Source organism: Nicotiana tomentosiformis, chromosome 7 (assembly GCF_000390325.3).
Source record: "Nicotiana tomentosiformis chromosome 7, ASM39032v3, whole genome shotgun sequence".
NCBI lineage: Eukaryota > Viridiplantae > Streptophyta > Magnoliopsida > Solanales > Solanaceae > Nicotiana > Nicotiana tomentosiformis.
In genome coordinates, this window is record NC_090818.1 from 81,716,459 (window position 1) to 81,730,199 (window position 13,741).

General features: G+C 42.5%; 2 protein-coding genes across 2 annotated transcripts; both read left to right on the plus strand.

Annotated features, from left to right (window-relative positions):
• Positions 1-8,787: 8,787 nt before the first annotated feature.
• On the plus strand, positions 8,788-9,348 carry LOC138895885 (uncharacterized). Its single transcript, XM_070180633.1, has 2 exons — positions 8,788-8,975; positions 9,045-9,348. Exons 1-2 carry the CDS (start codon positions 8,788-8,790, stop codon positions 9,346-9,348), a joined length of 492 nt encoding a protein of 163 aa, XP_070036734.1.
• A 93-nt stretch (positions 9,349-9,441) lies between these two features.
• LOC138895886 (uncharacterized) lies at positions 9,442-13,366 on the plus strand. The gene is made up of 5 exons (XM_070180634.1): positions 9,442-10,021; positions 11,118-11,240; positions 11,931-12,000; positions 12,934-13,125; positions 13,303-13,366. Exons 1-5 carry the CDS (start codon positions 9,442-9,444, stop codon positions 13,364-13,366), a joined length of 1,029 nt encoding a protein of 342 aa, XP_070036735.1.
• Positions 13,367-13,741: the final 375 nt, after the last annotated feature.

Below are 13,741 nucleotides of genomic sequence, written 5' to 3' on the forward strand. Positions count from 1 at the left end.
CAAGCAATATATTACCAGAAAGGATCACCCTTAACGTCAATTTGTATAAATGATACATAATTCATAGAAGGTAACCCTTAGAATTTTCATAGAACACAACTTTATAAATACATGAATATTCAAACAAACAAGGATACATTTTCTTCATTTCTTCCTCGGCCTCCCAAGTAGCCTCTTCAACCTGCTGGTTTCGCTATAACACTTTCACGGAGGCATTTTCTTTATTTCTAAACTTTCGGACTTGCCGATCAATCATAGAAACTGGAATCTCTTCGTAAGTCAATTTCTCATTAACCTCAATAGTCTCAACTTGATCAATGAGTGTCGGGTCTCCAACTACATTCTGCAACATAGACACGTGAAACACTGGTTGCACTAATGACATCTCAGGTGGTAGCTTAAGCTTGTACACCACCTCACTAATCCTCTGAATGATTTTGTACGGTCCGACATACTTCGGACTCAATTTCCCTTTCTTACCAAATCGTATTACACCTTTCATGGGGGAAACCTTCAAGAATACCCAATCATCTTCTTTGAACTCTAAATCCCTACGACGAACATCCGAATAGGACTTCTGAAGACTCTGAGCAGTCTTCAACCGCTCCTTGATGATTTTAACTTTTTCCATAGCCTGATGTACGAGGTCTGGACCTATCAACTCTGCTTCCCCAATCTCGAATCACCCAATGGGAGATCTACATCTCCTTCCATATAAAGCCTCGAACGGTGCCATCTAAATGCTAGCATGATAACTATTGTTGTAGGCAAACTCTATGAGTGGCAAATGATCATCCCAGCCACCTTTAAATTCTAGGACACAAGCGCGCAATATATCCTCGAGCGTCTGAATAGTATGCTCTGCCTGCCCGCCCGTCTGCGGGTGAAAGGTTGTACTGAGATTCACCTAAGTACCCAAACCTTGCTGAAATTTCTTCCAAACATTAGCCGTGAACTGAGCCCCTCGATCGGAAATGATAGAAATTGGAGTGCCATGCAGCCTGACTATTTCCTTGATATACAACTGAGCATACTGTTCCGTTGTGTCGATAGATTTAACTGGCAAGAAGTGTGCTGATTTCGTGAGCCGATCCACAATCACCCAAATTGAGTCAAACTTGTGGGAGTGCGTGGTAATCCTACCACAAAATCCATATTAATCATTTCCCACTTCCACGTTGGAATTTCTATGTTTTGTGCCAACCCACCAGGCCGTTGGTGTTCGACCTTCACTTGCTGACAATTCGGATATCTTGCCACAAAGTCCACCACATTCCTTTTCATGTCATTCCACCAATAGACATCCTTGAGATCATTATACATCTTTGTTGAACCTGGGTACACGGAATACCTAAAAGTGTGAGCCTCGGTTATGATTCTTTCCCGGAGACCATCTAAATTTGGAACACATAGCCGTCCTTGGTACCTTAGTGTACCATCATCCATGCCAATAGTAAAAGCCATACGTTTATGTTTATGAATCCCCTCCTTCAGTTGTACCAACAATGGATCGTCGTATTGCTTCTCTTTTACTTCCACAGCAAGCAATGATTCAGCCCTATTTTGCACAATTACCACTCCTTCATTAGAGTCCGCAAGATGAACTCCCAAACTAGCTAACTGGTGAACCTCCCTGGCCAACGGCCTTTGACATGCCTCCAAGTGAGCCAAACTACCCATAGATTTCTGGCTAAGAGCATCCTCCACAACATTGGCTTTCCCCGGGTGATATAGAATATCGATGTCGTAATCCTTGAGTAACTCAAGCCATCTTCTCTGCCTCAGATTCAGCTCCTTTTATTTGAAAATATATTGAAGACTCTTGTGGTCCATGAATACATCCACATTGACCACATACAAATAATGACGCCAAATATTCAATGCAAAAACCACCGTCGTAAGTTCTAAGTCATGCGTTAGATAGTTCTTTTCATGATTCTTGAGTTGCCTAGAAGCATAAGCTATAACCTTGCCGTGTTGCATTAACACACACCCAAGTCCGATTCTCGAAGCAACACAATATATTACAAACCCATATGTACCGTCTGGTAGAGTCAACACTGGTGCCGTAGTCAATCATAATTTCAACTCCTGGAAGCTCCTTTCACAAGCATCTGACCATTGGAACTTAATTGCCTTCTGCGTCAATTTAGTCAACGGAGAGGCAAGAGTAGAAAACCCCTACCACAAAATTTCTGTAATACCCAGCTATGCCTAAGAAACTGCGAAACTCTATTGGAGTTGTAGGCCTCGACCAATTTTTCACAGCTGCAATTTTCTGAGGATCAACCTTAATTCCTTCACTAGAGATGACATGACCCAAGAATGTGACAAACTCGAGCCAAAATTCACATTTTGAAAATTTCGCGTATAATTGGTGTTGATGAAGAGTCTGCAAAACTGCCCTGAGGTGATCGGCATGGTCCTCTCGACCTCATGAATACACAAGAATATCGTCAATGAATACTATCACAAAGGAATCGAGAAAAGGCTTGAAAACTCAATTCATAAGATCTATGAAAGACGTCGGGGCATTTGTTAGCCCAAAAGACATTACCGGAAATTCAAAGTGCCCATATTGGGTCCTGAAAGCTGTTTTCGGAATATCCCGCTCCCTGATCTTCAATTGGTGGTACCCGGACCGTAAGTCAATTTTGGAGAAGTACCTAGCGCCATGTAACTGATCAAACAAATCATCTATTCTTGGTAATGGGTATTTGTTTTTGATTGAGACTTTGTTGAGCTGCCGGTAGTCAATACACATCCTCAGTGATCCATTTTTCTTCCTCACAGAGAGAACTGGTGCGCCCCATGGTGACACACTCGGTCGGATGAAACCCTTCTCTAACAAATCCTTCAATTAGTCCTTTAGCTCCTTCAAGTCTGTTGGTGCCATCCCGTAGGGCGGAATAGATATAGGCTGCATGTCTAGTATCACATCAACCCCAAAATCAATCTCCCTGTCTGGCGGAATCCTAGGGATCTCATCAGGAAAGATCTCTGGAAATTCATTCACAACTGGCACAGACTCGAGTGTAGGTGCCTCAGCATCGGTGTCTGTAACCCAGACCAAATGATAGATACACACCTTATTAATCATCTTCGTGACCTTAAGGTAAGAAATAAACCTACCTTTTGGCATCACATTATCCCCCTTCCACGCAACAACTGGCTCATTTTGAAATTCAAACCTCACAGTTCTAGTTCGGTAATCGAGTTTGGCAAAACATGAATAAAGCCAATCCATTCCCATAATTACATCAAAATCGACCATCCCCAATTCAGTGAGATCGGCCACGGTGTCCTAACCACGTACCGTGATAACACAACCCCTATAAACCCGTGCGGCTATAATAGATTCGCCAACCGGAGTATATACAGAGAACGGCTCAGGAAGTTATTCCGGTTCTATCCCAAATTCCATAGCAACATAAGGGGTAATGTGTGACATTGGGTTTTAATTCCAGTAGATTTTAATTCCAGTTGTGGTAGTATTTTAATTCCAGTAGATTCTCATGCACGTGTGACATCAGGTTTTGGAGATTTAGACCATTGTTCATGGTTGTATTTTTGTTATGACATTCGGTTATATGTGTTGATCATGTTCAAACTGTAAGGCCTCGTAAAATTTTGCAAAGAAAAAATAAGGTTTCGTGGTGCCGAACTACGCTTAAGGAAAAATAAGGTTTTGCCGCGAAGATTTTATACAATCCTCAAACACGTAAGCCTACTCCGGCACCACGAAACCTTGAATTCATTTGTGAAATTTTACAGGTGTTACAGTCGACCACATCTATAAGTTGGAGGCTACTTGGACATTTAGGAATAATACCCTTCTTTGATATTCTAGATCATGCGATGAAACTGATTGTGAAACTGTTCCTCCTCTAACTCGTGCATTCCTTTAACTTTCAGTACATGGCACCTAAGAAGAGAGCAAGAACTGGCCAAGGAGTCAATGCCGCCTCAGGAGTGGCAGTTGACCCTTTATTTGATGATGCGGGTGAATACCCGAGGGGCGAGGATAATCCCCCGACTGCTACATTGCCTGATTCCACTACACCTGACCAGGCCACACCAGTTCCTGCACCTACTGAGGGTGCAACGGTTCCTCTAACTGATATTTCGGTTCAACCTCCAACCCCAGATTTCGGTTCTGGTATTTCTGTCGGGAATCTTAGGGGAGCCATTCAGATGCTGACACAAATAGTGGCTTCTCAAGCCTAGAGATCAAATGTTGCACCCACTTCTTTAGAGCCAACAAGGGGATTCTATTGGTTCTAGGGTGAACAGGTTTCTTCAATTGGATCCTCTGGTGTTCACAGGTGCTAATCTCGAAGAGGAGCCACATGACTTCATAATGAGATGCATAAGAAGTTCTCGGTTATGCACGCTACTGAGACAGAGGGAGTGGAGTTGGCCGCCTACCGCCTGAAAGGGTGGCCTATTCTTGGTTTGAGCTATGGGAGGACTCTTGGGAGGAGGGGAGCCCTCCAACGAGGTGGAGTGAGTTTGCTGACACTTTCATGGACCAATCTTGCTTGCCGAGACTAGGGCAGCCCGTGCCGCAGAGTTTGAGAACTTTAAACAAGGTAGTAAGAGTGTGTGGGAGTAAATCATGGAGTTCGCACGCCTGTCAAAATATGCTATTCACATGTTGCCGACTATGGAGGCTAGAATGCACCATTTCGTGCAGGGCTTTAGCCCCTTGGTTATCAATGAGACCGCTACAGCTGCCTTGAATTCTGATATGAACTATGGGAAGATGGTAGCATTTGCTCAAGCTACAGAGAACCGTAAGTTGAATAACTTAATGGAGCGAGAGGGTAGCAGCAAGGCCCGGTTCGCGGGCAACTTTGGGGTGTCATGTAGTGGGGGAAGATCAGCTTTTAAGGGAGGGTTATCAGGGCCATCCCAGTCTTTTGCTCAGTCTTCAGCCAGTGCACCGCCAGTAGGGCCCAGTCAACAGCAGGGGAGTCATTTCAGGCCCAATCAGGGCAGCAGGGGACCCCACCGGCACGGCCGATAAGGAGGGAGATTCCAGCAGCAGCGGAGCCCTACATGCCCCAGGTGTGGGAATATGCACATGGGGAATAACCGGAATTTGGGATAGAATCGATGCAGAACTATGTGATACTCTATGTGATACCAATGATAAATGGGTTCACGAGTTTTATGGAAATCCTAAGCGTAAAAACGTTCATAATCCAGAACTCACCATAAGGGGCAAGGCAATGAGATTTGGACCTGAGCAGATCAATGATGTTTATGAGCTTCCGAACCATCCACTTGAGCCGATGCGATAACAATATACATGGTCCAACGGTGTTTATCTAGTTTCTAAGCGTTATCCCATAGACAAGCGGGTGAAGTGGTCCAACAAGAGGGAGGGCTTAAAATCCATTGATTTCATAGATGTGGCTTTGTATCATCTATAGCAGAGTCTCACCTTGTGGCAACGTCTCAGATATAAGTCAGGGCTCTGATGATCGCATGAATGCTTGATGGCATTCCTATGAATGTGAGTTATTATATCATTCAGAAGCTCAAAGAGTGCTTGCTACAAGACAATCCAGGATTGATGTTCCCTTCATTGATTATAGAGTTGTGCCAGAAAAATACATAGTTGATAAAGTTTATCCAAAAGGCATATTGATTTTATGACATTTCGAGAAATCTTATTAACGCACTTCTTATGCATTTCATGCATTTATACATGTACATTGACCCATGACCAGATGGCGTTATATACGCGTACATATATATATATATATATATATATATATATATATATATATATATATATATATATATATGGGATATGGGAAAAGGTTACGGCGTTATATACGCACCACCACCTCATCAGCTGGTATATGTTGATAATTTGCCCACAGTGGCCGAGATGATATGATGAGATACCCTCATAGGCTTGATGATGTTATGTATGCATACACCTATACATGGTATGACATTTATATGCATATGCATGACATTACAAATATGAAATGATTCACAGAGCTATTCTAACTTACATGTTGAGTCTTTAACTCTATGTTTCTCTCATGACTTTTATTTACTGATTTTCATTCCTTACTTACTCGGTACATTATTTGTACTGATGTCCCATTTTCCTGGGGACACAGTGTTTCATGCCCGTAGGTCCCGATAGATAGATTGAGAGTCCTGCAAGTATGCTATCAGCTCATCGGAAGGTGTTGGTGCGCTCCATTTGCCCCGGAGTTGCTTATTTGGTTAGTATGATTTGGATATGTATTGATTTGTATGGCGGGGCCCTGTCCCGACCTTTATGGTATTTATCTACTCTTAGAGGCTTGTATACATAGGTCATGTACATGAAAGATTGTATGGCCTTGTCGGCCTATGTTCAGTATACGAGTGATCACTTTGGTCTTATAGGCCCGTATGTCACATGTATAAGTTTGTATTACATGCTGAGTTATCCAATGCCGAGTATTTCCTCATGTTTTATTCTACTAATCTCACGACAGCCTCTCAGGCTCATTTTCCTATGATAGTATGATATGAAAGAAACGTTACGTTGGTACTCAGTTGAGTAAGGTACAGGGGTGCCCATCGCGGCCCATCAGTTTAGGTCGTGACAGAAGACATACCTGGAGGCCCAAAAAGGGTGTGGAGAAATGCCACATGTGCTGCTGATTTATGGAGTTTGGAAGGATAAAAGGGTGTGTAGAAATGCCACATGTGGTAGGGTAGTAGGTAGGTCGCTCGTCGTTGCAGTTTCAGGCTAATTGATAACTTGTTGATTGGGTATGTTATGGTATAATTGGGGTTTTTGTTGTAATGAAGGTTCCGACTTGTAATTAGGTTGGTTCTGAGTTGCTGATTATATTGTTTTTGTATCTCGCTTATAGTAGGCTTGAGGGAGCAGTAAAATCAGGGGAAATGCTGCCCGTTTTATTTTAGAATCGAGATATCGTTTGAGATACGTAATATACTAGCACCATCTAAGTCGTACATGTATTTCTTTGTTATAGGGTTGGTGCGCTAGTTATCATAAGCTTGTTGTTGAGTTGCATTGACGACTTGAGGTATGTTAAGGCTATCCCTTCTTTCCTTTTGGCATGATCCATATAATACAACCAAACGAGTAAGGACTCAACTTTCATAAATGATTCTATTCTTAGAAGTATTAGGGTTGTCTAGGTTCTGGATTCCCCATATGTCTTACTATCATATCGTCTGTTCATGAGTCTCATAACATTCCAAGAGATCTTATTGACTTACTTCATTATGCATTGCATCCATTTATACATGTATATTGACCCATGACCATATGGCGTTATACATGCGTATAGTATATGTATATGGCGTATGGGGAAAGGTTATGGCGTTATATACGCACCACCACCTGATCAGCTGGTATACGTTTATGACTTCGCACACAGAGGCTGAGATGATATGATGGGATGCCCTCGGAGGCTTGATGATGTTATGTACGCATATACATATGCATGATATGACATTTTTACGCATATGCATGACATTATAAATGTTTCATGATTCACAGAGCTATTCAGACTTACAGGTTGAGTCCTTTGCTCCATGTTTTTTCATGTTTGTTATATATTAATTTTTATGCCTTACATACTTGGTACATTATTCGTACTGACGCCTCTATTGCCTGGGGGCCTGCGTTTCATGCCCGCAGGTGCAGGTAGACAAGCTGACGATCCCCCATCTTAGGATCCCTGCTCAGCAAAATTTGGTGTGCTCCATTTGATCTAGAGCTGCTATTGAGTTTTGGTATGATACTTTTATATATATATGGGTATGACGGGGACAAGTCCCGTCCTTTATACATTTATACACTCTGTTAGAGGTCTATAGACAGTCATGTATAGTTAGATAGTATATGGCCTTGTTGGCTTGCCCTACCGTATTTCGTATATATATATATATATATATATATATATATATATATATATATATATATATATATATATATATAATATATATACATGTCTTTTGGGCATGTTTTCCCACGTATGTTGTTCATATGAATCGGTAGTTTATTTCGAGACGTTATGCATGACCTATACTTATTTCATGTTTATATCTTAGATGAATGCTTAGGGGTGTTCGATAGGTAGAACTCGGGCACTTGTCACGGCCCATCGGTTTGGGTTGTGACAAAAGAGGTATCAGAGAAGTTCCATCCTAGGGTTGTCTACAGACCGTGTCTAGTAGAGTCTTGTTTATGAGTGTGTTGTGCACCACACGTATAAACAGGAGGCTGCAGGACATATAGGATATTATCCTCCCTTCTTATCTTAGATCGTGCGATATGAGGATTCATTTTCCTAATGATATGTTATGTTTTTAGCGATGCCCAAGAAGGCTACAGCCGCCCAGAAGGGCAAGTCTGTGGCTGATGAGACTACAAGTCGAGCGCCACAAGTTACCAGGGCTCAGGGAGAGTCGCATAGTGAGACTCCATCTCAGACTTCACATACCCTGCCCTCTCCAGAGGAGATTCGAGGGGCACCAGCTCCAGAACCCGCTCCAGTACCCCTAGCTCCTCAGCAAGATGCACCGGGTCAGGAGATGAGAGATGTTATTCAGCTATTGACTTGATTAGTGACCGCACAGGCTCGGCGCTAGGAGGTAGGTATTGGTCATACAAATAGGGCCATTAGTGTGCGGGTTCATGATTTCATTAATTTGGACCCTCCGATATTCACCGGAGTAGATCCAAACGAGGACCCTAAGGTATTTATCGATTGGATATAGAGGACTTTGAGGGTAATGAAGGCCACTGCGACTGAGTCAGTTGAGCTAGCTTCCTATAGACTTCGGGATGTTGCAATTAATTGGTGCGAGTCTTGGGAGTTGTCCAAAGGTGAGGATGCCCTTCTAGCAGTACGACAGGAGTTTACAGAGGCTTTTCTTCATCATTATTTGCCACCAGAGCTTAGACGGGCCAGAGTTGATAGGTTCTTGACCATTCGGCAGGATAATATGAGTGTTCGGGAGTACACCCTTTAGTTTGATTCTTTGGCTAGGTATGCTCCCACTATTGTAGCTAAGATGGACGATCGGGTTCACCGGTTCATGATGGGGTTGGAGTTGCACCTGCTTAATGACTATATGTCGCTCTCACTTCATCCAAGCATTGATATTTCCCATATACAGGCATACACTCAGGGTGTAAAGGAGCGTAAGCAGAAGCAGAGGGCCGATCATAAACATGATAGGGGCCAGAGTAAGAGAGCGAGATATTCCGGTCCTTCTGGTGAGTTTCGAAGTGGTCAGAGACAGCAGTACCCAAGGTATCCAGCCCAACCATCGGCTAGTGCACCCCCTTAGTTTGCCGGTAGGAGATTTGATCGTTCCACCTATCCAGGGCCCTGTCAGAGTTCCAAGGCCTCTAGTTCTTAGTATAGGGGTGAATCAAGTCAGATGAGGCCACCCTTGCCACGATGTGCTCAGTGTGGTAAGCAGCATGCCAGGCGGTGCCTTGTGGGGTTTGGTGTTTGTTATACTTGTGGTTATCCAGGCCACGTTATGAGAGATTATCCGGGCCACGTTATGAGAGGTATAGTTCAGCCAGCGAAATCTGTAGCTGGTTCGTCATCATCAGTTCACCCCCCTGAGCAAGGTTCACAGGCACCATCCGATCGTGGTAGAGGCAGAAGTGGAGAATCTAGCTCGAGCGGTCCTCAAAACTGCATTTATGCATTAGCGGGTCAACAGGATCAGGAGACGTCACCTGATATTGTTACATTTAGATTACAAATCTCCTTATATGATGTATATTCATTGATTGATCCAGGTTCCACCTTATCGTATGTCACTCCGTTGGTTGCTAGCAAGTTTGGGATAGAACTTGAGTTGATTAAACCCTTTAAGGTGTCTACACCTGTTGGGGATCCAGTGATAGCTAGACGGGTATATAGAGATTGTATAGTAGTAGTTCTTAGTCGTTCTACAGTAGAAGACCTGATTGAGCCAAATATGGTAGAATTTGATGTTATAATAAGTATGGATTGGTTGGCATCTTGTTATGCTAACGTTGATTGTAGATCAAAGATGGTTAAGATCCAGTTTCCAGGGGAGCCAGTTCTAGAGTGGAAAGGTAATACTGCTTTGCCGAGAGGTAGGTTTATTTCCTATCTCAAGGCAAGGAAGATGATCAGAAAGGGCTATATTTATCACTTAGTTCGGATACAGGATGTGAAAGCAGAGTCACCGACCCTTCAATTTATCCCGATGCTTAATGAGTTTCCCGATGTTTTCCCGATGAGCTTCTAGGCCTTCCGCTAGAGCGGGAGATTAAGTTTGCTATTGACACATTACCAGATACTCAGCCGATATATATTCCTCCTTATTGAATTGCACCTGCAGAGCTGAGAGAGCTGAAAGAACAACTGAGGGATATGCTTGAAAAAGGATTTATCAGACCCAGTACATCTCCATGGGAGCACCTGTGTCATTTGTGAGAAAGAAAGATGGTTCCTTGCGGATGTGTATTGATTACAGATAGTTGAATAAGGCGATGATCAAGAATAAGTACCTGCTACCGAGGATTGATGATTTATTTGATCAGTTGCCGGGTGCGAGGTGTTTCTCGAAGATAGACTTGAGGTCGGGGTACCATCAAGTAAGGGTTAGAGAGAAGCATATTCCGAAGACATTATTCAGGACCAGATACAGGCACTTTGAGTTTCGTGTTATGTCGTTCGGTTTGACCAATGCCCCACCGGTATTCATGGACTTGATGAACCGTGTATTCAGACCCTTTCTAGATCTGTTCGTGATTGTATTTATATATGATATTTTGGTTTATTCTCGTTCAGAGGGTGAGCATGCAGATCATTTGCGTACGGTGCTCAGAGTTCTACAAGAAAGGAGGTTGTACGCAAAATTCTCTAAATGTGAATTCTGGTTGAATTCTGTAGCTTTACTTGGACATATTATTTCAGATGAGGGTATCCGTGTTGACATATAGAAGATTGAGGCAGTGAAGACTTAGCCTAGACCCACGACACCAACAGAGGTTCGTAGCTTCTTGGGTTTGGCAGGTTATTACAGGAGATTTGTAGAGGGCTTTTCTTCTCTTTCAGCACCATTGACAGAGTTGACTCAGAAGGCAACTAAGTTTCAGTGGAATGATGCTTGTGAGCGGAGTTTCCAGGCATTGAAGTATAGAGTGACTTCAGCACCGGTTCTGACACTCCCAGAGGGGACCGATGGTTATGGTATATATTGTGATGCTTCGGGCATTGGATTGGGTTGTGTAGTGATGCAACATGGTAAGGTTGTAGCTTATGCTTCTAGATAGCTAAGAAAGCACGAGAAGAATTACCCGACCCACGATTTACAGTTAGCCGCAGTGATTCATGCACTAAAGATGTGGAGGCACTATTTGTATGGTATTCATGTTGATATCTATACAGATCATAAGAGCCTTCAGTATGTCTTCAAGCAAAAGGAATTGAATTTACATCAGAGGCAATGGTTGGATCTACTGAAAGACTATGATGTTTTTATTTTATACCATCCAGGGAAGGCGAATGTAGTAGCTGACGCTCTCAGCTGTAGATCTATGGGTAGCCTAACATATTTACAGCTAGAGAAGAGTGAGATAGCCCATGAGATTCATCGGCTAGCTAATCTTGGAGTTCGATTACTAGATTCAGGTGATACCGGAGTTACTATTTAGGACACGACAACATCCTCTTTAGTAACTGAAGTGAAGGAACGCCAGTATGAGGATCCTGTGCTAGCTCATTATAGAGATACAACCCCTCAAAAATAGAAGACACCATTTGTGATTACAGGAGATGGAGTACTCAGATATCGAGGTCGATTATGTGTTCCTAATATGGTAGGGCTGCTCCAGCAGTTTATGGGAGAAACGCATTATTCTCATTAATCTGTTCATCCAGGAGCGACAAAAATGTATCATGATATCAGGGAAATATACTGGTGGGACGAAATGAAGAAGGATATAGCAGAGTTTGTTGCTCAGTGCTCTAATTGTCAGCAGGTTAAGATTGAGCATCAGAAACCCGATGGATTATTGCAGGCTATAGAGATTCCGACTTGGAAATGGGAAGTAAGTAATATGGATTTCATCATGGGCTTACCTCGTACCTAGCGTAAGTTTGATTCTATATGGGTTATTATTGATAGACTTACAAAATCAGCCCATTTTTTGCCTGTCAGGACTACGTATTCAGCAGAGGATTATGCAAGGCTTTACATTAAGGAGATTATACGACTTCATAGTGTCCCTATATCTATTATCTCAAATAGAGGTGCTCAGTTAACAGCTAATTTTTGGAGGTCCTTCCAAAAAGGAATGGGGACTCAAGTAAGTCTTAGTATATCATTTCATCCCCAGACAGAGGGTCAGGCTGAGCGTACTATTCAGACACTAGAGGATATGCTACGGGCTTGTGTGATAGACTTCAGGGGTAGGTGGGATGATCATCTTCCACTTATTGAGTTTGCGTATAATAATAGCTATCATTCCAGCATTCAGATGGCTCCATACAAAGCTCTTTAAGGACGGAAGTGTAGGTCACCTATCAGATGGTTCGAGGTTGGGGAAACTACGTTAGTAGGACCAGAGTTTGTACAACAGGTAGTTGAGAAGATTAAGCTTATACGGGAAAGGCTATTAGCAGCTCAGAGTCGTCAGAAGCCCTATATAGATAATCGACGATAAGACTTGGAGTTTCAGGTAGATGATTGGGTATTCCTAAAGGTATCACCGATGAAAGGCGTTATAAGATTTGGTAAGAAAGGAAAGCTTAGCCCTCGATACATTGGACCTTATAAGATCATACACAGAGTAGGCGAGGTAGCATATGAGTTAGACTTGCCTTCCAACTTGGAGTCAGTACATCTAGTCTTTCATGTGTCTATGCTCCGTAATTGTATCAGAGATCCTTCTAGAGTCATTCCAATCGACGATGTTCAGATCATAGAGCAACTATCATATGAGGAAGCTCCCATTGCTATAATAGATAGACAGGTTCGGAGATTGAGAACTAAAGACGTATCTTCGGTTAAAGTACTTTGGAGGAAAAATAATGAGGAGATGACTTGGGAAGCTGAAGAAGACATGAAGTCTAGGTATCCTCACTTGTTTCCTCTTCCGGAGGAGGATCGGACTGAGACATCACAGCCTTAGGTACATATATGGTACTTGATTCTTATGTTAGTTATTGTCATTGGTCGTGTGAGGCCATTGGTGTTATTGATGATTGTGGCCCTGTGTGGATTTTTATTGTTGGGTTTTCTGTCTGACAGGTTGGTAGTGGTACCATTACAGAGGAGACTCTGCCAAAATTTCTATAAATCTCTGGGAGTTTAATATTCGAGAACGAATGTTTCAAAGGGGGAAAAATGTTACACCCTGTGCATCCCAACGTGACGTATAATGAATATGAGACTTGTTAATCATGATTTAAATGAGTTTAAAGTAATAATATGACTATATATAAACTTTGGGAAAAATCGGATTTAAGTTGCGAAACAACCGATTAAGGATTTGCCTTGTAACAGAGTTTTTGGAGAAATATATTTCATGTACTATATGAGGTCTTTTTGGGACATATTATATACCAAATTGAAGGTCTTGGAATGTAGTTTCCAGCGCACTTAACCATTCATTCATACGACATCCAGATAAAATGATATAATCCTCGGAAGATGGGCCAATGCGAGGGTCCCAAGCGAGCACCTCTTA